General features: G+C 43.6%; 2 protein-coding genes and 1 pseudogene across 2 annotated transcripts; 2 read left to right on the forward strand and 1 right to left on the reverse strand.

Moving 5' to 3' along the window:
* Positions 1-43: 43 nt before the first annotated feature.
* On the forward strand, positions 44-7,614 carry LOC130393483 (afadin- and alpha-actinin-binding protein-like; annotated as a pseudogene).
* A 1,857-nt stretch (positions 7,615-9,471) lies between these two features.
* LOC130393118 (vitellogenin-like) lies at positions 9,472-19,603 on the reverse strand. Its single transcript, XM_056603707.1, is given in 36 exon segments — positions 9,472-9,584; positions 9,939-10,100; positions 10,457-10,622; positions 10,831-10,925; positions 11,019-11,113; positions 11,200-11,380; positions 11,475-11,601; positions 11,720-11,855; positions 11,946-12,088; positions 12,325-12,531; positions 12,733-12,804; positions 12,924-12,943; positions 12,946-12,967; positions 13,084-13,195; positions 13,197-13,440; positions 13,547-13,757; positions 13,858-13,999; positions 14,555-14,740; positions 14,837-14,930; positions 15,167-15,353; positions 15,505-15,624; positions 15,714-15,812; positions 15,941-16,065; positions 16,178-16,275; positions 16,378-16,595; positions 16,696-16,914; positions 16,995-17,120; positions 17,206-17,371; positions 17,463-17,620; positions 17,723-17,873; positions 17,953-18,101; positions 18,415-18,576; positions 18,665-18,916; positions 19,020-19,171; positions 19,283-19,303; positions 19,564-19,603. Coding segments are annotated over 36 exon segments (4,971 nt in total).
* A 2,851-nt stretch (positions 19,604-22,454) lies between these two features.
* Positions 22,455-24,784, forward strand: LOC130393119 (vitellogenin-like). Its single transcript, XM_056603708.1, has 8 exons — positions 22,455-22,522; positions 23,139-23,159; positions 23,282-23,433; positions 23,596-23,847; positions 23,968-24,129; positions 24,212-24,360; positions 24,469-24,618; positions 24,716-24,784. Exons 1-7 carry the CDS (start codon positions 22,480-22,482, stop codon positions 24,593-24,595), a joined length of 906 nt encoding a protein of 301 aa, XP_056459683.1. The 5' UTR covers positions 22,455-22,479; the 3' UTR covers positions 24,596-24,618; positions 24,716-24,784.
* The last annotated feature ends 2,324 nt before the right edge of the window (positions 24,785-27,108 follow it).

The raw sequence follows: 27,108 nt of genomic DNA on the forward strand, positions 1-27,108 counted from the left end.
TTATGAGACAGCAGGAAAATAACACGTAAGTAACCCAGTTTCTGTTCCTCATAGGGTCTCGTATTGTAACGCTCAATATTGCTGGCGTGAAGTCACTCTTTATCTTGCCTTTTTTAGCTGTTATATGGATTTGTGATCCACGTCCGCTGCGAGGGGTTGCGCTTTGACTACCGAGCTGCCAGTACTCCGATACGCTCCCATATGACTAATAACATGCGACTTAGTAAAATGTTACTCTTGATAACCTTACCCAGCTGATCTATGCTGAGAAAATTCGATCCAATCCTTGAGATTACTATTAACCCGCTCCCTATCTGTAATAATCTATGCAAAGTATTTCCTTAAGACACACTATCAGGTTTGATACTTTAGACTTCAATGATCGCATAGGGCGTATGTCACGAATGCCTGACTCGTATGCGACGTTTACGCGTGGTGTACTTCAAATCAATTAATTAAATACTTGTTGATTCAATAGGCCATTAAGTAGCTCACTTCTCGTTAAGCTTCGTGACTTGGGCTTGCCATCTGGCAGGTAGAATTACTGTGTGTAGCCTTTACCTCCACCAATGTACCTTCTGAACACATCTATTGTGACACATTGTTTTATTATTACTAAGCTACTATGATGAATGTTTAACATCAATTTACTTGATTGCATCCATATAATCTGAGTTTGGGATACAAAATCCTACATTAAAACTATTACAAATTGATGCACTATTATCGATATATTAATGTATTCTGTACCTCTATGTATATATTTGTAAAATATACAACTTGTTTACAGCGAGGGTTGTCTTTAGTCAGCATACTAAGGGAGATTAGCTGTTCTCCTGGTGCCTTACCTCCAACCAGACATGCTTATCTCTATGGGAACAATGCAAGGCATCTCTAAAAGAAGGCCAACTTCTATCAGAAAGAAAGGCAGAATGCTTCATCAAGCCTGGGCCATCAAAGTAATTTCCATCAGAGTTAATGAGTTGCTGATCCCTAATTAGTGAGGAACTAGGTATTTAGTTTGAATAATGGTGTCTCTAGTGCATCTTCAATTCAGTTAGATTCAATTCAGTTACTATTCATTCAATTCAATTACATTTTCACGTGACACACAAAACACGACAGGACAATAAACAGACCCAGAATCTGGGTTTTGCATTGTGCTTTGCTCGGCTCACTCTCTTGACCTTGTGCCTAATCCAGACGGTGCGCCACTCATCCTAATCTGAAGCGTCTATTTCAGGATCCGTGTGTGTGTGCGTATGTACGCAGATCTGGGGTGTAGCGGATGAGCCAGATACACAGACTCCAGGGAGCTCCGGACCACAATGCCAGAGTCGGCCCTCGGTGAGTGTGACCTTCCAGGCTCCAGTCTCCCTGGGAAAACTGCCCTATTTGTTGTAGATTTGCAGTAGGCGTAGTGTTTCTGAATGTGATAGAGGATGATGTGTGAGACTTGTTACCGACAGTTGCACTGTCTTCATATCAATCTGTATGTGTGTTACAATGAAGTAGCACTTTGTTATAAACACTGCCCTCTTCCAAAGGCCTGTGTAATGAAAAAGTTCCAATTGACATTATTGTTACATTATAGTAAGAAGTAAAACAAATACATGTTTGTATTTATTATACAGGTACTCCCCTGGATTAACCTTAATAAGAAACATATACGGTAGTTAAATAAATATCAGCAGTATGGACTTGTAGTGCTTGTTGATCAAGGCCAAAAATACATCAACTGTTGTATTGTAACTCATACTGTGCTCAGGCCATTCACACTTTTATTACATGAATGCCAATCCCGTGAATTGAGACCACGAGCTCTGACAAAGCTCTTTTTATACTTTCTTTCTTTGTATGCGCAGAACACCAGAACACTGCCGGCAGCGCTGTCGTATATAGGATGTCTCCCCTGGGCCATTTCAGCCAATCAGAGGCTCCCTCTCTATCCGGGCACAGGAGCCCCTTCGTGCTCACCTCGTTCTGCACCGAGGACAACGTCCTAGAATGTCGCTCGTACATCAATCAGGTGCGTGTGACTCAACGTGTGTTCTGTGGCTGAGGTGTGCGCTGAGCAGCACAGAGGAAGACGTTACCATCCTATATGCTATGATTACTCCACACTGAATGTAGGTGTGCTGTTTGTGGGTCGGCTGTATTAGGGTGAACATTGAATGGATGTCTATTGCTCTTTGGTGCTTCTAAGGAGTCTGAAAAATAACATTAGCATTTCAACTGAGCCTGGGATTCTAGACAATCCTTCATAGACAACCACAGGTATCAACGTATCACTTATTCCCAGATACCCCTGGGGCAAAAACCTTGAAACAGACGGATCAAGCATGTCTCTTAAATGACCCACTGGCACAAAGGATGTGTCTGAAAGAGAAGGGAACACGCCTTGTGGATCCGTATCACATGTGCCTCCTGTGTCTCTCGCGCCCTGTTCCCCAGGAGGTGTCGTCTCTTGGCCTGCGCGCCGTGTGGACCCCGACCGACGGGCCAGCGGAGCTCAACGTGGTGGCGGCGCTCAACAGCCTGTACGAGCTGATCCAGCTGCAGCGCCAGGGCCTGAGAGCACTGGACGACATGGAGGTGGAGCGGCAACGCTCGGCCAGCAACGCAGAGCTCCTGCAGCTCAGCAACACCCGCCTTAAGGTGACGGGAAAGCCCTCCCCTCTCCCCTAGAACAGCAGCCGCGCACGCACGAACGAAAAACCGTTCAACAACGGTGTGTGTGCTTGGGACATGTAGGTTTTTACTGGTCAGAGTTGAGCCTGCGTTTGATTTAAGCTTCATCATTCACTTAGGCTTGATAAGTGCACAACCGATGAGAAGTGCACACTGATCTATACCGGCCATACTTTGTCGAACATGTTGATCCTTTTGATCGACGGATTAAATATTAAAGTCGGACGACGTTACCCAATTGAATTGAAATCCTTTTAGTTGCATCTTGTTGTGATTCTTGTACTTCTGCCGTGTATTGTCCTACAGGGCCAGCTGGAACTTTCTAAAAGAGAAAACACATCTCTGCTTGAGAAAGAGCGTCAGCTGCAACTTAAAGTGAAGAATTTACAGAGTTGCCTAAAAAATGAAAAAGAAGAGGTACAGATGATGTAATATTTACTTTGATGGCAAGTCTGTATTGTGAAACCAGATCTGGTTCCCTGAGGGAAAGTATGTTGACTTCACCAGTGTGTGTTATGTTTTGACAGGTCCAAAGACTCCAAAACATAATTGCTAGTCGGGCGAGTCAGTACAATCATGACATGAAGAGGAAGGAGCGAGAGTTTGGCAAACTGAAGGAACGCTTGAATCAGCTCCTTGTCGACAAAAGGAGAAGAAACAAGGTCTCAAATGTTTATTATGTTGCCTTTGTATATAAGCTTATAATTTATACATATTACAGTTAATCTCCGATGATGTCATACAATGCAATCATGGTTTATTTCTTTATATTCTGAAATTTATATTTTTGTTCTTGTATTTTTTACTGGCAGCAATGGAAGTGTTAAATTACGTTGAACGCGCTGATGGGAAACGAAGCATGTGGAAAACTGGGAGGACAGAGGCCAGGTATGTTCTGTAGAACTCCCACCTGGAACGCCTAGAACTCAATGAGCTGAAGGGGCTACATTACCGATAAGGGGAATTAGATTCGAGGAGCATCATTATCATACAATAATATGATATTATTACATAATTATTATCACCATGATAATAGAATCGGATGCATACTATTATGGGGCAGAACTTTATTAAAGTGTGGATTTCAAAATTCACAACAGAAGAACCAGCTTTCATTAACTGACCATTAGCAATTGCCTTGTATTATAGTCCTCAACGGACCAGTAAACCCCAAATACTTTCATCAACGGTCGAGACACAACCAGTACTGTGTTCATCCTATGAAGCTAACTGCTAACGTCCCGCTGCTTCTGAATTCGACCCGCGTGTATGTGTGAATCAGTATCCTCAACCAAACCAAGTGACAACATCAAACTTTTACCTTAAATTTATTTTTATGTCTTCTATATGTACTTCTTCTCATTTTTACTCCTGAATTCTCATTATATGTCTGAGATAAAATGTCTGCATGTTTGATCTGTCTTTTATGCCTGGTGAGCCAAAAAAAAAGGTCCACCTTGGTGACATTTAAAGATTACCTATTCTATGTGGTTAACGACTCCCCCCCCCCAAAGGCACGAAGGGGAGGTGTACGCACCCTGCTGAGCGACTACGACGCCCGTCAGAGGGAGCTGGTGCTGGAGAACTCGGAGCAGCGGAAGTCCTGCAGCAGATGAAGAGGGACATGGTCTCCCTGCTGCGTGGCTCCAAGCCCGCCAGCGCGAGAAGAAGAGACGCCTGGCGACCCGCAAACACAGGTTCGGGGAGAAGTATTGAGGCCCTTAGGTCCACCAGGCTCATGTTAAAAATGTTAACGCGTCACACTGACATTTTTTTTATCAAAAGAAGATGGCAAAAGTACGAAAAACTGACATTTTTGTTAGCGCTTATGTCATGAAACGGAAAAAAAAATCGGTCTGATTGGTTGCTTGATGAGATTTTTCGGATTCTTTATTATGGACTTCCTGTCAAGCTGCTCGCTTCTAGTGTGTTCGTAGAGCCGATGAAATACACCGGTGTCATTGCACACGATGTCATGATACCTTCTACACTGTACAGGGAGATTCGGAGGACTCAGAGGAGGTTTTAGAGTCCAGTAAAGAGGAGTTTGAGGGGTCTTGCGTGGACGCCAGGGAGAAGCTGACCAACAGTATTCGCCTGAAGTGGAGGAAACTCAAGAGCCACATGGAGAGACTGCGACAGCCCAAGGTAGTGGACCTCGTGGTCGCCATGTCACCGGGGAACTTGTACCTTACTCTCGCAAATGCAACTTGCATCTCTTCGCTTTTTGAAACTAATGGATTAATAGTCAATCATAACACTGACGCTCCTCCTAGTTACTGGTATCAACATTAGACATTGCTGGATATATACAATGTACCTCAATATAAAATGCTTTTACCATATGCTGTGCGTATAGAGCACTTTCCACGGTGTCATGTTCATCGATTCTCAAGTGCTTCTTTGCAACAGCTAAAGAAAGCAAATAGCTCTAATGTTTTTTATTACTTTCTATTGACTTTAATGAGTATATTGTTAGATAATACTTCAGATGGCAAAGAAAATAGATATTTTACAATATTTAACCCCAAAAAAAAATCTTGAATAAAAAATACAGTTGAATGGGGTTCGACCCGACCCAAACAACCAGAGTGATTGAAACTCGAGGGTTGCTGTGGTCTTGTGTTGTGTCGCAGCGTCTTTGGTCGCAGGCTGGGGAGCTGGCGCACAGAGCCTCGATGCCGTCCCCCTGGAGACTCACGGGCAGGAGATGGAGCGGCTGAAGCTGGAGATCCAGCAGTGCAAAGACTTCATTCACAGCCAGCAGCAGCTACTGCAGGTCTGATCATCGTCATGACTGCTAGTTCACTACGGATTAGTAACAAAACATTTGTGTGTGTTTTTGTGGGCTCATCATTCTCTTGCAAAAAAAAAAACTACTATACTTTAAATACCTATAATTGCATCATTATTAAAACGGTAGAATCTAGTATTAAACCTCTGCACTTTCTAAGTTCCTTAACTAGCGAGCTTAAGTAGCCTGAGTTGTCTCTACAACCTAGGTTGACCTATTTTTTTTTATATAACCTGGGCAGATTTTAAAGGCCCCTTTATATACACTCAAGTTCCAGTTCCTACATCATTCTCTTTAATTAAAAAAAAAGCAACTGACGGCATCACTACGACTGACTCCAAACTTGAAGTGTAACTTGCGCCGATATCAGTGAGCTACAGTTGCTCCTTGCGTCCGTCAGTGATCACTCACAGTTTCCTCGTCCCTCTTCCCAACAGCAGCGGCTGACTTCCCCGTGTGAGGAGGAGAGGCGGCCTCGATACCCCCCGGCATTCCCATGCAGTGAGGGGAAAGGGGGGGGGAACAAAAAAGGCCGGGGGAGACGGGAGCTTTGCGGAATACTGGGGCCTCTGGATCGAACAGAGGACCCACTTCGAGAGGAGAGGAAGACCCACCTTCATACCGAGCGTCGCCACTCCCAGCGGTTGAGCCACGAGGTGGGCAGCGAAAAACATCAACGAACAAATACATCTCACTGACTTTTGGCGGGCACGGGTTGTGGGTACATCTGTTTGTCGTTGCTAAAAGCAGAGATGCTTACAAAGTGGGACGTCTCTTATGCGGCCTCTAGCAGGCGGGTGGCCCCCAATCTCTCATGCAAATCAACATGTACTTGCGATTCAGCTAGGGCTGGCGATTATAAATATTTTGCGCACTTAGCGTCAACTGTCGTCCTCACATCAAATTAACATAATCAAGTTTTTCTTCTCTTCTAACTTATCTAATCGTTTTATGCAAGGGCAAGAATCAGCTGTATCATTCTGTACTATTATTTAGATTCGGAACATTTTCTTTTTGACCATTTTGCTGTATTTTCTTACAAGGCGAAATTTCAAAGTTCTCAGTCACAAAGTTTTTTTTGGGAGAGACATGCTGAAGAAATACAACATGTTTTCAAACTCAAAAATAATCGCTTGAATACTCGTGATCTCTCAATACTTCTACCAAAATAATCATCGACATACTGATTTTTCCCATAATCGAGCATCCCTACTTCAGCATTGTTTGCTAGATACAAAACCTCAGCTCAAGCATGCTTTATCCATAGTGCCGACAATATTCTCGTATCGTACCACCTGCATTGTTGTGTCTCGTAATATCATTTTGCGAAAAATCCTTTACATATATTCTGTTTCTTGGTATTGGCCAGCGAATGCAATGTCGAGGAGGACCGCTCGCCAGTGGCTTCAGCACAGTTCCTACACTGGACTCCCTTCACCGACCAGAACGCACCCCCAGATTGACTGAAGGTAAAAGTGCACCTACCTCACTATGCTGACAGTCTTATCCTCAACCGGTACTCCTGGTTAACTCACGCAACGCACCGCGGTTTCGTTCACGTGTCAGAAACTACCAAGGCCCCAAAAAAAAAAATACAGTAATACGAATGAGCTGTTATTGATGACTGACTAAAGGTTCATATGAGCCACCAGGTTCTGTGAGGAGCAATTACAAGGCCTCTTGGAAATCCTGCCTCTTCTGACATACAAGTGAGCGTGGTCCACCGAGATTTATGATATGAACTAGATAGCAACGTTTCGCTACAGTCCACTGGGTCAGGCTGGTAGACTGCATCGATCTCATCACACATCCTAGGTGGACACGCCCACTTGTGATATCAAAAGGCAGATTTTCAAAACTGCTTCTAATGGCTAATCACACTCCCATGGTGGTATAATATTCCACCTTTCTCGATTGCTTATGACTCGATTCCACCATCGCATGCGAGCAGGAGCTGCGTCAGTCTTCTCTCTCCCCAGGAATGCTCTGCGGATCCCCGTCCCCTGAACCTCTTCCTCACCTAGATCCAGCTCTCCACCCAGTCCAAGAAAAAAACAGCACGCACCCTTACCGCAGTCCTTCCTCCCTCCCCGGAAAGCAGGTACGATAAAGGCACAGCTACCTCCTAGAAGACCACAAAACCTATTGTCATGTACGTTTTCGGACCTAACTGAGCTGTCAAGTCAAAGTGTCTTTATCATCAAATGTGCAAGTATAATATTCTTACAATACCCACTCTGCTATCAAGCAGGGCAATGTACTCATACATACATAGTGATGAACATACAGCAAAAAAGGAAGGTAGCTCTATAATTAAAATGCAAGCGTTATACGGTCGTTCAGGTCTACACACTACTGACAGTGCGACCCTCTCTGCAATAAAGTGACTGCTGTGTAAAAAAAAACAACAACCCTCTCTTTCCAGAGCCACAGCCCGACCCAACCATCACATATCAACGGCTCGCATAGGCACGACTGCCGATTCGGCTTCTAACGGGTGAACGGCCACCCCGTAGCGCACACAGTTGACACCAGCTGAAATAAGGCCTTCACGAATAAATGAGTCTAATCACAAGAAACGCGCTTCTCGGGATGCCAGACTACAGAGACTCAATGATTGCTGCATCTCGTTTTCCACATAACGACAGCTTAGAATGTTAAGAACCCGTCTCGTCGGCATTCGTACGTCCGCACACCCAGAAGGAAGGCCAGCGCTTGAAGACAAATCGTCACGCAGCTCTGCTCGATGAAGTAATGAAGCAGTTCGCTCAATCAATCATCTCACAATCAACTTAACATCAATTATCATCTCCAATCCCACAGACACGACGCATACAGGAGCTCTGCGTCTACATCAAGAGATCACAGCGTGAAGTAGACTAAAAAAACAAATCTAACATCGATTGACCCACAGCACTCAAAGGAGCAAAGAAATGCGTTAGCCAGCTCCTGGTGCTTTTGCGGACATCGGGTTTCAGCGCTGACAATACTTACTAAGTTAACGTTAGTGGTGTCATGTGATTCCCAAGTATGTTAAGGCTGTTGTGTTTCATTTGTATTTTCTATATATTTTTTTATGGTAATGTCAATGTTTTTTACTTTTACTTTGGCAGTGTGTGAGCGGTACCACCATTGCACGCAACTCCAATTGAGTCATTGTTCATTGTTTACATGGAGGTGTTGTCATAATTTGGGGTTCATCAGCTAAATGTCTCTTTTGATTTTGTGTCATATGAATAATTGTCTAAATATATTAGGATGGATTGAGATGCTGCTGTTTAAATCGAATCATTTAATATAATGTTCATAACACCTTAGTATCAAATATTGAGTCGCTAGTTGTATTTTCTATTGCATTGGGCCTGATGGAACACCTATGCTATAAGTGGACGTCATGGCAAGGTGCCTTTGTTGAGGCCCAGAGAGTCAAGAATGTTAAAGAACCAACAATGTTAGTGAAGCATGTTGAAAGCTACCCATACAGTATCTTTGTTCACCATGTTCTTTGTCCAGGTAACAAATGGACAATTTGTGTTCTTGTCCGTACATTTTGTTTTCAAATTGAATACACTCTTTAAGGAGGATAAAGAAAGGTAGAGCTGTTCTCAATAAATGTTAACTAGTGATTTTACAACTTTGATGAATGTGTTTTATGAAAGGAATAAGTCAGAAAAGAGGCAACTATTCTAGTCTCAAAAAGGAGTCTCTCCCAAAAAAGAAATTAGTTCAAATAATTTAAATCCCAAATATTTATTTTCTGTTAAAATAATTAAAAGTACATCAATAATACCGGACAAAAGGGTTATTTGTGGAAAAGTTTTTATTATTCCTCTTTGACATTACATTGCATTGTTAGAACCCTGACACCAATCAAACTGCCAAGAAAATCCCAAAAGATATTTGTTGTATTTGATCGCTTTAAGGATACAGAAGTTAATTGATAAATACTTAAAGGGGAGTGGTGCTCTGGTGAGCGGGGCGTGGCCTTAAGCACAGAGGTTGGCGCAGTTGCAGGCCAAGTGAGCCATCACGCTCTCCCTCAGGTCCACACTCTGCTCCAGGACGCTGCTCAGATCTCCAGAGCGTTGCTGCTCAGCGCCTAAAGGAGGAGAAAACATCAATGATGTTGAGGGTCGCTCAGCATGGTGTGTGTGTGTGTGTGTGTGTGTGTTATTATTACTATAAAGCTGTGCTAGTAGTGACTCCCCTTTAGATACATTTAGGTGTAGGGTGTTAAGTCATCTTGCTCAAGGATGCCTACAGAAAGACTAGGCATTAAGGATTCAACCCAGAACCCTTTGGCTTTAGGGGGTCAAACATACTACACACCACTACAACTAGACTATTTGTCCGGTTGCATAAAATCTGTTGTGTGAAGGAATCAGTTGAAGTTGATAAGTGGTTAGTTTTGAGGAATAAGGAAAGGTGACAAGGTGGCATTGAGGGTGCTTACTAATAGGCAGGCAGTGGAAGCCAACGGTGACCGGGGTGGTCTTGACTGGGATGCAGCCAGGGAGGCAACGCAGCACCGTCTCAACAGAGTGGCAGTTGGACTCCTGTCCGTGGACCATGATCTGTTTCTCCAGCTTCACTGACTCCTGTCTCATACGGCACTCTGTAGCGGGGTAGATGAGGGAAGTGTTATGCTGAATCATGAAGAGGTCAAGTTTCCCATCCCGACCTTTCTACTACTCGTATGCATTGGTGCGTATTGATTTCTTTCTGTACATTATTTTGTCGTTAGGTATTCACGGTGGTGTCTTTGGATACCTATTGTATTTCTAGGGATTCTTATCATATTTGTATTCTAAAATATTCTCTGCAACCTAATGCGAGATACTACCACATTGTACACACTGAACCCTAAATCAACTTTTTTATACTGTTCTGCTGTGATTGGTGTCTTTCAGATTCAGACTATGAGGAAACACAGCCGAGGCAGAGGTGGAGTCAAGGCAAAGCGGGTTTTACCGGAGGCATCTTGGCAGTTCTCAGCAGGGATCACCCAGGAATGGGCGTAGCTGACGGCGTCCTTGGCCAGCTGTCCGTTGGGGGTGCGGAACTCCTGTCTGACCTCTCCGTCGGCCTTTCCACAGATTCCGCATGTCTGTCCCTTCATCCAGTCGGCCAACTTGACCTGTGAGTCCAGATGGCATTGTGTCAGAATACCTGGTAACTCTTACGTTTCTATCCATGTCAGTCCCTCTAGGCACCTGCTAAAATAGTTGGGATAATATCCAAAAATAGTCTGGAAATACAACATCCAAAGGTCAACATAATAAATATAAGAGTTTGAATTTAGGTTTCATTAAATGTCCTTGTTCAAAGGTTTTTAACAGTTTTACCTTCCAGGAGCTCCTGTCGAAGTAGACCTCATGAAGACCGTGGCTGGCCGCATATACAGAGATGCCCTCACCGTTAGACTTGATCTGGATTGTACCTTGGAAGTGGAAAAGCATTTCAATTTTGAGTTGAAGTCGGAGTGCCATGACAGGATGTTGAAGATTGGATGTTAGATGTTTTTTTAAGATACCTGTGGGGTGCTGGTAGGGCAGGTTGCTGATGGGGATCTGCATGCCGTTAACCTTCACAATCATGTTGTCGTTCTCGGGGTACAGGTCGATATCGCTAAAAGAAAAGATAAGAGGCGTTTGGTTAGGCATATGCACATGGCTACCAAATATGTTTTTCTTTACAGACACACAAGTACTCACATGTCAGCGAGCTTCACATTTATCCAGTTCTGCTCAATGTTGTCCTTCTTCAGCAGAACCATGAATTTGAGCTCCTTGGAGCAATCCTGGGCCAGAACCTGGTTGCAAGACAGTGGCATCTCGTTCTTGTACCTCCTGTTGTTGAATGTGGTCAGGGTGTTCTTGGCGTAGCTACACTGAGCTGGAATGGGGAAAAAAGGGAACAGCATTTAGGTATCCATGACTCAAACAACTTCTCTGGATGCTAAATACCATAGGTTCTAGTGGCCTTTTACCTTCATAAACCTGAGCCAAGACGTATTGGACTTTTTCCATGATGTTGTTTTCGAAGGGAGTAAGGCTGGTGAGTCCGTCGAGAGGCAGAGCAATGGGAAGGTGCAGAGCTAACTTGTAGATAGTGTGCTGCACGGATAAGAACAAAATGTTTTTTTTGGTTATTATTCAACATGGCACATCAGAGTCATATTATATTCATATATAATTTCACATTTATCCTGAACAGAGTGTCGATTTGACATACCTTTGGTGTCTTCAAGATCACATCGAGGTCCTTGTTAGTAGTTGCAACCACGATGAGAGAAACCTGCTTCTCAATGTTGATCTCCTTCCCTTCAACGAGTCCAGCGAGGATAGACGCAGGGATGTACTTGTAGACGCTGGAAGAGGAAGAGTAGGGACACAATTGTAATAGGCTGTGTTACATTACAGTAGCACGGTACAGGCTGCATCGGTGAGGTTGCTCTTACAGCTTGGCGTAAGTCTTGAATGATATCGGCAGCGCTTCCCAGGACACTGTCAGACGAGCCGCAGGGCTTTTGACGACCAGGCCAGTCTCAGCTGTCACCATGGCGCTGTATTCCTTGCACTCCGCTCCCCAGGCAACCTTAGCCTATTCAAAAGAACATTCTACATCAATGTATAATCCATGCCAATGCCAAATAAATAAGAGAGAGGGCAACATGACCACATTGTTTTTAGAAGCCGCTTTTATCCAAAGGTACTTCTGGTTGTAACTGAGAACAAGCAATGCATACAAGCAATAATACCTACAAATATGGACGTGCTCCATGATTTTTTTTTTGTGCACAATAAATTAAACCAAGGATATGAATAAATATTACTTACAGATACTTTGTGCTTGCTAAGAAGAATTCCATCAGCACACAGTTTCCAGGTGTCACCTTTGGCCAAAGCTGCAATGATCAGCTGGACTCTTTTGTTGGGCTTGTCCAGGTAGGTAGACAGCTCATATCCCATCATTTGGTTGTCAGCTCTGACCACACGGACCCAGATGGCGAAGGCAGGAGGAGCTGCAGCGCCAAGGTATTTGTTCTGTGAAGAAAGTACGAGAGTTGCAATTAATAAAATCTAAATAATTACGTGTGGTTCAAATTGCGTCGATCCAAGGGGATCTCAGTGACTTCCGACCTATGTTGTTCAGGAGCAGGTAGGGAGTTGGGTATCTGGCTCAAGGATGCCTACAGGTAGGTGGTGGACATTTGGGATCAAACACCCTAAATTAAAAAGTCTCACATTGTTGTAGATGGCCCGGAAGCTTGAAGCACTGCTTCTGCCTGTGGAGGTTCTTGCTGAAGAGGTGAGAGACTGAGAAACAACATTTGGTTTACAATATGGAATTACTTTTCAGCAAAAAAAAACATAGAAACCTAGGAATGCCATTGTGTATCATGACCGAATCATAGATCATAAGACAGCTTATCTACCTGCTTCTTGTGGTCCTTTGGAACTTCAACGGGTACACAACAGTCTGCATGGAACAAACATCGAATGTCAATATCAGCGAATATAGATATACACTATACACAGAGCCCGTTTGTAAACGTTCAGCATCTCCATGAGCATCTCAGGGTGGCAATATCTTACGTTGGACAGACGGCTTCTTGCAGAGCGGGAAGAGCTGGAGGACGAGCTAGACGAGGAGGAGGAGGATTTGGAGTTCAGTTTGCTGCTACGGCTGCTGCTGCTTCTGCTGGAGGGAGGAGGAGGAGGAGGAGGAGGAGGAGAACAACTTGGAGCTGCTGCTGGAGCTGCTGGAGGAAGAGGAAGATCTTTTCACGGAGGGATTCAGGATTTTCTTGAGCTTTAGCAGAGCAGGTGTGCCCTGGGCGTTCTCTTCTTCTACTTCTTCTTGGCTCAGGTTGATCTGCTTAATTAGCTTTGCTGCAGCCGTTGCTCCGACTTGGACCTCGATCTCTATGCTCTCGATCTCCTTTCCGGCAACTGTCGAAAAATAAAAGACACACGCATACAGGAAGATATGTGGTTGACTTGAGGCACAGAGCGTTTTTTCCATGCATCATATAACATGTTTCTTTTTAGTACTTGCCATGTTTAATGACCACAGAGACAACATGCTTTCCAATCAGTTGGTAGAGAGGTGTGTTCCTGATGAATGAGGCATCCTCAGACTCCAGCTTGATGCAGGACTTCATTGCGGCTAATTTAGCACAATACTTCTTCTCAAATCGGGCAAGTTTGGACTTGATGATGGGTTTCATTCCAGATACCATGTCAGAGAAGATCTCGGAGGATTTGGACTAAACAAAAGAAGGGACCAAAGATAAGTAAGGAAGTTATGGTGAAATGATGGTGCAGTAGGGCAAGGCTTTTTCAAAGACATCATTGTGAACAACTCACCGAGCTACCAGACACAATGGAGTTGGCATTAGACACGAACCGTCTGCCGATGAGGGGCTCCAAGATCTCTGCGGGAATGATAGGCACGATTTTCTCGGCCAGGAGATCTTCAATGTTTCTTGCCACGGCGAAACTCTCATAACTGTTAAGGAAAAAAAGGATCAGGTCATGTTTGGGTAATACACATGAAGACCTTGCAGAGGTGCAGGTGATGGAGATTCGTCTGTAGAGGAGAGATAGGTGGGGGTGTGGCTCTCAGCACCCATACTATTTCATGGGTATGCAGGTTTATGTCTTCTGACAAACTCACTGAGACTTATGACACTTATGAGTATGATGTACACGCCATCACACCTCTGTCAAAATTGTAAAGCCTGCCTATTATTTGGAGCTACCTAGACTGAACCAACATGCAGAAGCCTTTGTCTTTAATATTTGTACTCACTATCTCTCGTAGCAAACTGTTCTAGATCAGTCTACTCATATTCTTCTGACGGAAAGAGTTCTTCTTGGAGTGAAGGAGTGGAAGCCGAAACCATAGGACTGGCGAATGGCTGGATTTTATGTGAGACTTAACATTTATGTTGGTAGCTGGATTAAGCTAGTACCACTGCATATGGTACTAGCTTGGAGCCCAGTTTCTTTTACACTCCTTCAAAGTCTTTTTTGTTTTTGTTTAAAGGAGAGTTTTCTTTACCGCACGGTTGCAAGTTGTTCAGGCACGGCAACGGGCAATGCCTGGATCCTGAAGTTGCCTCCAGTTATATCAAGATTGGCTGCAATTTTGCTTGGCAGGACAGAGTTGACCTTGGCTCTGACGAGCACAGATGACTGGATGAGGTCAGTGTTCACGCCCATCACAGCGAATGACTGAACAGCGATACTAGAGGAAACAATGGATTTTATAGGTTTCATGAATTATGTTATCTTTTTAAAATATATATATATATAGGATTTTAGGACTAACAACAAGACCTACCTGGGCCTAATCTCAGTCTCCAGATTAATGTTGGCCTTCAGCAGATGAGCCCAAAGGAAGTTCTGGGGCAGAGCAGGTGTGGTGCTTGCCTTGACTAACAAAAACAAGGGAAAAAAGAATGCACATTCCGAATGTTTAAAATCCACATGGTGCAAGGCCTCTTCTCTCTCATTCAATTGAAATAATTATCCAATTTATAGCATTATAAAGTAGTGTTCATTATGTACCAATATACTAACTACTAATTATGGTCAATCCAGAAGAAGTTTACATCAAGAAACAAGGAACATGTTCTTCTTGGTGTTTTTACTATAGACTGAAGTCACGTACTTTGGACGGCGGCGTTAGCGACAGCAGCGGTGTACATGCTGAGCTCCATGGGGAATCCGGCGGCGGTGGGGAGGATGCGGCGCACCTCGGCAGCCAGCATGGGCTTGGTGAAATGGGCGGTAAATCCAGACAGCACACTCCTCAGAGCGTCCTTTCCCATTTCCTGAACGATGGGTCTACTGGCAAGCTAACAGGAGTGGCAAAGTGTTATTTAACAGGGGTGGTTGGTAACACGCACGTTGTGACTTACACATTAACACATTGTTTCAATGTTTTAATTATTATCAATGTTGACATTTGTTTAGTTAGCAGCTGGGGAATTGTAAGGTAAAACTTACTGCAATGGCCTGATCGATCAGAACTTTGTCGAGGTTGGCAAAGGCGATCTCCTGGCCCAGGAACTTGATGTACACATTGGCCAGAGGCTTGCTAGTAGGCAGAGATCTCCACTGGGACAGCTATTGGACAGAGCAAAGCAGTACATCGTCACATTCTGAAACATGTAGCATGTTTGTCTGTGCGTGATCTGGTCCATTGGATTGCTTACAGCCTTGATGACACGCCTCATCTTGGTGATCCTGTCAGCGTTCTCGCTATCAGGGTTCTTCAGGAGAGCCTCCTGGAGTCCCTCGGTCCTCAATCCAATCTGAGAAGGAGATGAACAATTTAAAGTGGTTACCAATGGCCTTTCTCAGTTTATTAATTCAATGAGTAAGTTATTTTGTAAGCTCAGCCTGCTTTAGATGGCTAAATGAAAGGGCTCAGTCAACACACCTCAAGAACATCAGCTGCAGCTCCGGCAAGGTAGCCACGGGTCTTGGCCACGAAAGCCCTGGGAAGGATGCTGGCAGCATCGTTGATGTAGAATGCACTGGCAGCAGCACCAAGCATCATGGGCTCTGTCCAAGAGTTCGATAAAAACAACAATCAGATACCAATCACCCGACAATGGTAACCAATCACCCGACAATGGTAATGATTCCTAAATGTTATTTTTCTTGGTGTCCTTACCGCTGTAGGCGTCCATCTGAATGGCTTTGCTGAAACGGTAGCTCAGACGATCAAACTTGGGGCTCAGGATCCTGACAGCAACATTGCATGCGGCAGCACTGCAAGAAAAGCCAACCATAAGTCCTTGCACTATTGGTGAATCACAATTATCATCAGTCATGTGGACTTCATGAGATATCAAGAGGAATGCCTGTTCCTACACAGACGCCTGGTGAGATGCGGTGCTTCTGGTCAGGGACTTCATGTGGGAGTAGGTGAAGCTGGCCACCTGCAGGTTCTCTTCGGTCTTCAGAACGTTGGCAAGAGCAGTTACCAGGCCAATGCGAGGCTTTGTCTCAAACAGCACAATGCACGCAAGCATTCGCAGCTCAGGCTGCAGGGCTTTATCCATGAACAACTGTACGACCATATCTTGGATCTGTTTTTTGGAGAGAAGAAACAAAGAAACTCAGATCTGGAATCTCCTGCAGATGTTGGCAGAGGTCTCATCATTCCATTGAAATTGACAAGTTACGGACCAATCTGGGCTCCTTCTTGGCGATGTTCCTCATGGCCAGAATGGCGTCAACGTGGACTCTCGTTGGCAGATTTGCAGCAGCAGAGCCAAACAAGGGCAGGATCTTTGTGATTGTCTTAAGACTGTGGGGGTGTCCGGCGTTACCCAGAACCTTCAGAAGCAAAATGATATCCTCGATGTTTTCCTCTGCAACAGCTCTGGCGATTTTCTCGTGGATGGGCTGGCAAAGGGAAATCAAGAATCATTCACATGACCTGACTGTTATAATGTTAAAAATAAAGATAATTTTCTATTTGCTACCTTGATGAGCTCGGAGGGGCAGGCGATCTTGTCAGAGCAGAACTTTGCAACCATGGTACCATAGCCGAGCATGACGATTTGACGCAGAGCAGGATTCTCCACAATCAAGTGGTTGTCTATCAGGGACTGGACAAATGGAATAAGTCAATTAAGTAGATAGTATATGATAACTGCCATCCAATAAACTGCTTCTTTTAAAAATGTTACCCACTTCCACAATTGTAATGGCCTCCTGATCAGCTGTCACCATGTGCATGGATGCTACAAGAGCCTGAGCTGCCTCAAGAATGCTGATATCTCTAGCCAGTAACTTCTCCTTGATGAATCTCAGAGTGGTTGAGGTTCCAATGGCGGGAAGGGTATCCAGGATCCACTGTCTAAGAGTCAAAAAGAAAGTCAAATGAGCTCAACTCAACAGATTTGTGCCAATTTGTTCATTATTTATCATGATTGTATGATCTAAATCACCTGTAGACTGGTTTGCTCTTGAATTGACTCCAGATCTGGTCAATGTCCACGATGTTTGATTTACGGAGCACCTGAATCAGTTCTAGAAACTTCATGGGGGCCTCTTCGTGAACTGTTTGCATGTTGTTGACGACAAGATGGTTGAGGAGCTCCACAACCTATTGATGGAGCAGAAGAAAGAAATAAGGTTACAAAAACAATATTCATTTGAAATGATATACAAAATGTATACTTGTCTTAAAACAACTTAAAACAAATACCTGAGCTTGGGGGTTTGTGATCTTAATCAGCATAATGGGTGACTGCAGAAGCTCGGAGGCAAACTCATATTTGATGGATCCACGATGGAGATACTGAGCATTAACCGGTGCGATGGGGGTCTTCTGAATCTCAAGGAAAACCAAGGACTGCCTGAAAACAACAACAGTTAACTAATGATTTCCTGCCCACCTCCCATATTGACATTGGTTGTTGTGGTTATTCCACGTACTTGGTGTTCATCTGGGCAGCGCCGTTAAGCTCGTTGAAGGGAGAGAACTGGATGAGCTCATTGACGCTGGCCTGCAGGATCAGAACTCCAGTCGGGACTGGCTTCAGGACGTAGTTGTATGCGGCAGCTCCCCTCAGGTTCTTGGCATCCTGTAGAGATGAGGCATACATATACAAATTCAGACATTGGCATTGTTATTGGCAATGCTTTTTACTATCTGTGGCACATGTTAACTTTTTTTCTTTTAATATAACTCGACAAATTTATATGAGATTAATGGTGTGCTTATTATCTCGTTATTATCTCGTTACTATCATTATTATTATTATTATTTGCTATAGCTGTACCTCATGTATTAGTGTTATTCATTGACATAGCTCTCAGTGATTTGTTTCTGTGGGTTTCCATGCTTCTCTAGAGTGTGTAAATCATTGCAGACAACTCAAAAAGAGCTTGAGTTACCTTCTGGCACTCTATGCATTTCTCTGTGTAAGCCAGACCCAAATCCTTGACAATCTTCTCCTGGCAGTTATTGAGATCCCTGGTCTTGGTCAACAGAATGCGGTCGGCCTTCTCGTCTTCAGTGATGGCGTAGAGTGTGTTGCACACGCCCTGAGCTCCAGCCTGCAAGGCACAACGCACGCGCTCATTCAGAAAAACTCGGTACAGGTTAAAAATACCTATCACCGTGGAGTTGCACTTTATAACAAACCTCCTGCAGCTCGTAGACATTCTGGGTCTTCTTAATATTGAGCTGCAAGATGTTCAGTACACCTCTGAAGATGTTCAGCACGGTTGTTGAGATGCCTTCTGGGGAGTAGACCTTCCCGACAACACCATTGGCGTACTCAAACTTGATGGGAGTCGCAAGCTGGGAGGCCAGGGCTTCCTTCAGCTTGTTGGCCGGGATGAATTGATCCTTGGGCAAGACGCCACTGTACTCAAAGAGTTCAGGATCGGCAAGCTAGGAGCGAGATCAGATCATAATTAAACAATTCAATAGTCGATTCCGGTTTTGCTGCTTGAGGGAAATTGCATTTGGGTGGCTGCCTTAGCGGGATGTTTACCTTAAGCAGGTAAGTATTCTCAGCAATGTTACTGATTAGAACTTTGCTGAGGACCTTCAACCCAGCGCTAGCCAGACCCTCCTCAGGAAGGCCCGCCATGAGTACCGCCTCATACTTGTACACATAGGTCTTGCTGCTGGCGAAGTCAGGAGCTGAAAGCACAGTTCCATTTAACATCCGAGTTCTCATGAAACAGCAATGGAGATACCCATGGAGTTATTCTCATCTGAAAGTTTACCCCCTGAGTAGACCTGTACACTTACCAAAGTTGACGTACTGTCCCGCTGAAATTAGAGAATAAAAAAAACACAATTACCCATTTTCAAACCTTTTCATGAATTCTGAATGGTGATACTGCACTAGTAGAATAAATTTAAATGACTTGAAATTATTACTTCAAGTCCAGGTTCAAATAAAATGAATATCAGAAATGTAGGTCTACAAAATAAGACTATATACTTCAAATAATAACAATGATCAAATAATAATAACTATATATAAAAATAATAGTAGATGTTGAAACAAGAGCACACGAAAGACTCACCCACGACGGCCAGAGCCAGCGCAAACACAAACACCTGCATTTCTCCTGTGAATGTGGCATATTGCAGTCCCAAGCAGCCTTATAAAGGGGAGCATTTTGCGGTTGGCCTATGGTCAAGCCACAATGTCAGGCCAACCCGCACCGATGACATTGAATTTTGTCTATTTTGCGGCACATTTCATTTTTATCTCATGGGGTTAAAAAACCTCGGCCATTTGTTGGTTGTGGTAGCATATTGGTGTGGATCAATGGGAGGTTAGGGCCACCTGACTTGTACTTGTTTGAATAGGCAGGGCTGCATTCAACAGAGACCCAAGGGTTACGAGACCAACTCGTCATTATGACACTTTGAGTCAAACTTGTATGGGTGGGGGTTGATTTTATATTTGTTCATATTAAAATCGCACATCAACCATATCTAATGGCCATTCAAATCTGACTGTATTCCTTAATCATCTGAACATGATCGAATCCAACTTTAAAGAATTCACACACTGAGGGTGGCTCAGTGACTTGGGTTATTTACCTCCGTTATGTGTTTACTGTCATACGGTCATGATTACTGCCATGTTCTTTCACCATGCCTGCTACTGCTGACAGTCTCACAAACATTTAGGGTCCAAAGCATTTACAAATGTAATAGGAATAATGAAATATTTATTAAGAACATAAGAATATGCACAGGTGTGAAATGAAAAAATAAAAAAAATAAACGATACTGTGAAATAGTACTGTTACTGTGTCACCCATCACTTGCAGTTTTCACATAATACGCCATAATATTGCATCATAACGTCATATTACATGTCCACATATTGTGGTTTGGAGCGTGTATACAAAAATGGTTGCCAAGTAAGTCGTCAACACAAAGAAACAAACGTGATTAGCCACCGCCAAGTGACACCCAAGTGACCCCCACACTAAATCTGTCAGTACTTTAACAATATAATGAAAACAATATATATTTGGTATTCTATGGTCCTAGTTTGTGGAACTATTATCAGACGCAATATTTTCATATCGCAGATGTGATACTTTCATATTGTGATGTGTTTTCTGAAATATTAAAGATGTGATACATTTGTTTTATTCCCCGCAGGTTCATTGACATATTATGTCCGTCTTATGTCTTTTTTCTCATGCCCTTTCCTAAATACATACCCAACTGAATAACCAAATTAAGAGCACCTACAGGGTCTTAGCTGTTTTTTCATTTTTGAATGGTGGACAGGTGGAAAAGTTAAGACACTAGGATTGGATTTTGGTTTTAGAATTAGGGTCAAACCTTCAAGACACTTACGTTAATCCATTTTCAACATGTTAGAACTGAATGGCTTCAAGTGGAACAGACTTAGCACAAATGGAATATAGTATTCATAAGAACGTTTTAATTAGTTAATTATCCAATGAAAATAAGAAATTGTGTGTTGCCGCTACCTGAGAATGAGCCCTTTAAATTGACATAGGGTGTGGGTCCTAATCCCCAGAACCAGCCATGTTGTACCGCCTTGTTTCTACAGTATCTCAGAATGCAAAAACGACTCTAGAGAATGTGATATTAATTCAATTAACTTTCAATTAAATTGTGAGTGAACTCCGTTTCAGCTTGAATTAGAACACTATGTGATCTTACATTTTGTGTTTCAGGATAAGAGTTATAAGAAGGAGGGGTGCGTGCAGGGCCACCGGACCCCCCCCCCCCCAAGGGGGCAAGGCAGAGGGGGGCCCATGGGAATGTAAAAAAAGTAAAGGGGACACATCATGCCACCAGGTGTGAGTGTGATTAGCCATTGCAAGCCGTTTTCGGATGTGCAGAATTGTGACATCACAGGTGGGCGTGTCCACCTAGTTGTGTGACGGGTAGATGAGCGACGTTTGCTACAGTCCACTGGGTAGGCTGGTAGACTGATCCATCCAGCACACATCTAGGTGGACACGCCCACCTGTGATTGCACAATGCTGCACATTTTCAAACCTGCTTGTAACGGCTAATCACACTCACACCTGGCGGTATGATATGTGCCCCTTAATAAAAATAATATATGTATATTTTTAATGTTCTACCACCCCCTAGTGGCAGGAGCCCCACATTGCGCTCAGTGGCCATATGCCGCTCAGTCAACAACTGTTCCACCACCGAAAAAATCGACCACTGGCCAGATGGAGCTCCACACATCCGCACACACCATGTGGTATAACATAAGGGTCCGAAAAACGACCTCTCTCAGATGCGGCTCATTTAGCCATGAAAACGAGCTCATGCTACGTCCTTCAACCATTTACATTTGCATAAAAGCAGACGCTTTTATCCAAAGCGACTTACAAGAAGCACATTTGTCATAAGAAAGTGACAAAATATATCGCACAACTAAGTAGGCTACGACATACAAGACCACCAAATTGTATTTGAAGGGTCAGTTGCTTACAATCTACAACTTCAGAGCAAGTTGCTACTACATTCTACCAACTGTCCACACACAAACCTCTGTCAAACTAAATTGGTCTGTAATAAGTAAAGATGGAAAAAATAATTTTAAATTAGCTCAAAGTAATTGTTATTATTATTGAAAACAATTTATCAATATAGGGTTGTACTCTGTGGCGAAAACGTGCACTGCACATAAAAAAAGACTAAACTAAAAACATATGGGCATTTAAATGGGGCATATCAATTACTTATACCAGCGAAAAAAGCTTAATTGAATAAGCCTTGAAACCCTAATAGAGATATAGTGCACCATGCCATATTAAACAATGACCTTGATTTGGACTTTCAAAAAAGTCAAGTTAACCTTACCTCTGTACTGAAAAAAGTGATGTCATGCATTGGGACAACCTGTTTATTTTGAAATCCGTCCCAAAATATTTTCCTTTAAATGGCATCTCCCGACCATATCGTTCACCATTCCAGCCGTCATGAAGGGACTGATCGTGCTAGCTGTGTCGCTGGTCCTTGTGGGTAGGTTGACCGAACGATACTAAACACAATTAGGCTACTTATTGAGTTGATGGTTTTTTATTAGTGCTGTCAAGCGATTCAAATATTTAATCGCGATTAATCGCATTAATGTCATAGTTAACTCACGATCCCTTGATTTCTTTGTCCCATTATTTTTTCTCATTTTAATGCTCTTATCAACAGGGAGAAGTGGCTTGCCTTGTGCAAACGTTTTTTTATTGATTACAACATAGCCATATACTGATCAAAACAGGACGATACAAAAAAAAGCCTATAGTGCAATTAAACGATGAACATACAAACATACTGCCTTGAACATAGTAGTCAGGCTACTGCTTCCTTGGTTTTGAGCCAAAGAAAAAAAATAATTGCGTTAATCGCGCAATAAAAAAATTAACGCTGTTAAAATTGGTTTGCATTAACGCCGTTAAAAACGCGATTAACTGACAGCACTAGTTATTATTGAGGAGGTGCATTTTAAATTATTAGAATATTCTATAATTGTAGCATTCCGATTTTAAAAATGTTTTGTTGCATTGTGGCAGTTTACATTTTTTGGCACATATGTCCCTGTACCTTTGGTGTTCTTTGCTTACTATTTATTTGTATTTTGCAGCTAGCATAGAACTCAAATACGGTAAGGACATCACACATGCAATTGCAACATTACATCGTTTAAATGACAATCAATTGTTGCTTGGCTAACTAAGCGTGGCACACAATTGACTGTATGCTAATGTCTGTTATTCCTGTTTTCAGCCCCAGAGTTTGCTGTAGGAAAGACCTACACATACAAGTATGAAGCAGTTATCCTGGGAGGTCTGCCTGAAGCTGGTCTTGCCAGGGCTGGTGTCAAACTGAGCAGCAAGGTCATCATCAATGCTGAGGCTCCTAACACCTTCTTACTCAAGGTAAATACTTTGCATTGTTAATATATTGCATAGTAACATAGAACCATACTGAGGATAGGATTTATAGGAATAAGAATAAAGAATGATAATAAATAAATACCAAAATTGAAATGTGTGAATGTTCAGTTACTAACTGAAGTAATTTTCGAATTGTCCTTGCAGCTTGTCGACCCAGAGCTCTATGAGTACAGTGGAATCTGGCCCACCGACCCCTTTGTTCCAGCAACCAAGCTTACCTCAGCCCTGGCAGCTCAGCTACTGACACCCATCAAGTTCCAGTATGCTAATGGGGTTGTAGGAACAATCTTTGCACCTGCTGGTGTCTCTACCACAGTGCTGAATGTCTTCAGGGGAGTCCTGAACCTCCTTCAGCTGAACATCAAGAAAACACAGAATGTCTATGAGCTGCAAGAGGTTAGAAATTGTTGCATGCATTACACATTATTTTTCTTTATTTTTTTCTTTGATGACCTCATCCATTAAATGCCTAAGTATTTCAGTGCCACAACTTTGTCATTGATTTGTGATTGTTAGGCTGGAACTCAGGGCGTCTGCAGGACCCACTATGTCATCAGAGAGGATGTAAAGACTGAACGTCTTCATCTGACCAAGACCAAGGATCTGAACCACTGCCAGGAGTTAATTCACAAGGATATCGGCTTGGCCTACACTGAGAAATGTGTTCAGTGTCAAGCTGTAAGTTTCTTTGGTTTCATTGAACCCTCTCACCTTACAACTCACACGGGTGTCATAATTGTCTTGTGTCTTGCCTCAACAGCAGGGTATGGCCCTGAAGGGAGCCGTTGCAGTCAATTACATCTTGAAGCCAGCAGCCACTGGTGCTCTGCTCTTGGAGGCAACTGCCACTGAACTCATCCAGTTCTCCCCCTTTAACATCCTGAATGGGGCTGCCCAGATGGAGGCCAAGTATGTATGAATGATCTTTAATACAGAAGGTTGACTTAAGATATCAATACTTGTGTCACACCTGTGCCAAAAGACCCGAGATTGATGTTGTTGTGTTCTTTTCCACAGGCAACTTTTGACCTATGTTGGTATTTCAAAGACTCCAGTTCTACCCATTGCTGCAGTTTATATTCCCCGTGGATCCCTGCAGTATGAGTTTGCCACTGAACTTCTCCAGACTCCATCCAGCTCCTGAGAATCACCAACGTAGAGGCACAGGTGCGTAGGCACTAGCCGGCAAACAAAAAAAAAACAGACCCAATCAACACAACAATGCTCCCAGAATAACCACGGTCACATTGCCTGTCTTGGACAGATCGTTGAAGTGCTGAACCACTTGGTGACTTACAACGTGGCTAAGGTCCATGAAGACGCTCCTCTCAAGTTGTTGAGCTCATCCAGCTCTGCGCGTGTGGTCAGCTATGAAAGGACGATGCCCTCTGGTCTCAGAAAGGTCAAGCCAGCCTACAGGTCAGTTGATAATAAAATCGTAGCCTTAATTCATCATGAACTTCTACTTCCTTTTTTCCAAATTAATATGAAGTTTCTCCCTCAGAGCAGAATCCCTAAAAAAAGTAACGTAATGGCAGAATTCAAACCTTTTCGTGACGGGTGTTTCCGTATTGCCTTCTGTGTCTCGCTATGATCACATGTGATAACATCAGCATTGTCCTGCTTGCAAGACACTGAATTGGCTCTGTGAATATTCATGCTTAGCGGACTCTAGCAACGACAACAGACCTTATCACAGAAACATTTTAAAGTGCATGGGGATTCAGCAAGGCTGGAACAGGCAAATCGTTTCAATCCAGGATCAGGTATCTGCTGCATGAACACCAAAGAAAATGCAGTATCAACGTCACAAAAAGGTACGAGAAATGTTAAACATTGTATGTGGGTGTTTGCAGGCATTGGTTCCTGAACGCTGTACCCTGCCATTGGAATCAGTGTCTCTGAAGTTCATTAAGGAGAAGATTCCTCCTCGATGACATCAGTAGTAGAGCAGCCTCAGGCTCTGATTGGCTCCATCCACATGGTGACAGCTGACCTGGAGCCAGCAAATTGGTCGAGGTAGGTCAGCCTGCCAAATGGTGCTGTGTTGTTTGTTTTTCATTTGGAAATGACGAGAAACCTCAATGATCTTATTGTGATCACTCCACAGGCCATGATCTCCCCCACAAAAATCCAGGCCAATGCTGTTCTTAGTGAAGTGTTATGTTGGGCTTCGGCACCTGGTTAACAAATACTGCGTTGCAACGCCACTTGCCCAGTTGACTTGGTGAAGGTACGTGTTTTTTCCTTCTATTTGTGGGCTACATTAAGAGCAAGGAAAGCCCTTCAAATCCCATCTCACCTTTCTTATGTCTCTAACAGCCCATCCACGACCTGCTCATCAGTCTGTGCCAAGGTTGACATGACGGAGCTATTATCGCTCTCAAAGTGTCTGGGTAATGCTGGCACCCTGCCAGTCTTAAGCCAATCATGAAGCTACTGCCTGGTTTCTCCACTGCCGCTGCTGCCCTGCCCCGATCTTCACATCGAGGCAATCCCCCTGAGGAACATCGCAAACGAAGGAGCCCAGATGGGTAGGACAATTCCTGCAGTTGTGCTTTGAACGCACTATCGGCTTGTTTGGTTCTAAACCTTCACTCTGTTCATTAGATCCAGGAGTTGGCCGATTCAGGTCTTTATGGACAAAGGCTCTCAAGGCGGAAATCCGTATGGCTGCTGCCCTAGTGCTGTTTGAGGACCAGAACTCCCCATGGGTTTGGTGGACCGCCATCGCTGACGCAACCCTGTGAAGGAGAGCAATCTGCAGGTTGCAAGCTGTATCTTACATGAAGTCCATGACAAGAAACACCGCTCCTGATTCGCATCAGTTAAGATGCAAACCTATACTGATGATTACTATTCTCTATTTTGGGCTGATATAAATGAAAACTTAACAGCGGAGGACGTTGTTCTTCTAGTGGCCGCAGCATGTGCCGTTGCATGAGGATGTGAGCCCCAAATTCGACCGGCTGAGCCTTCGCTTCAGCAGGGCTCTTACTTGGATGCCTACCATAGTGAGTTGATATTATGACAGGGTTTTCGTTTAGACATGTCATCTGATGACACTGGCAGCTTGACCTTGTCATGTTATGTCTGTAGAACCCCATGATGGTTGGTGCTGCTGCCAGTGCTTTCTATATCAATGATGCTGCACAGTGATGCCAAGCTGATTGTGGCCAAGGCCCGTACATACTTGCTGGAGCTTATGCTGATGTTCTTGAGGTCAGATTAATTTTAAAATTGATGCTTAATATAAGAGCAAGAATATCTAACTCGCCGAACCTTCTGCATAACTTAACATTGGTGATGAAAGAACAAACTATGTTCTGAATATGTTCATAAAAAAGGATCCCACTTTGATTGTATTTTATTTCACTTGCGTCAGAACGCGGGACTCCAGGAAGCCCTTTGAAGTTGCCCAGGCTCCTGTGGGACGCTGATAGGATCACAAGATTAAGCACTTCATCGGGCAGTGGTTTATCGCCATCACTTCAACGCAGCATATGAGTTCCACACACATGACAAGCACCACCGTAGAGCTGACAATGATCTCTTCTTCAGATTTCCAACTGGAGGGCCACGCGTGTGAACCAGCCACTGGGCCTCCGTTACGTGAAGTTCTTTGGACAGGAAATTGGTTTCGCCAGCATGACAAAG

This window comes from Gadus chalcogrammus, chromosome 12 (genome assembly GCF_026213295.1).
Source record: "Gadus chalcogrammus isolate NIFS_2021 chromosome 12, NIFS_Gcha_1.0, whole genome shotgun sequence".
In the NCBI taxonomy this organism is placed as follows: domain Eukaryota; kingdom Metazoa; phylum Chordata; class Actinopteri; order Gadiformes; family Gadidae; genus Gadus; species Gadus chalcogrammus.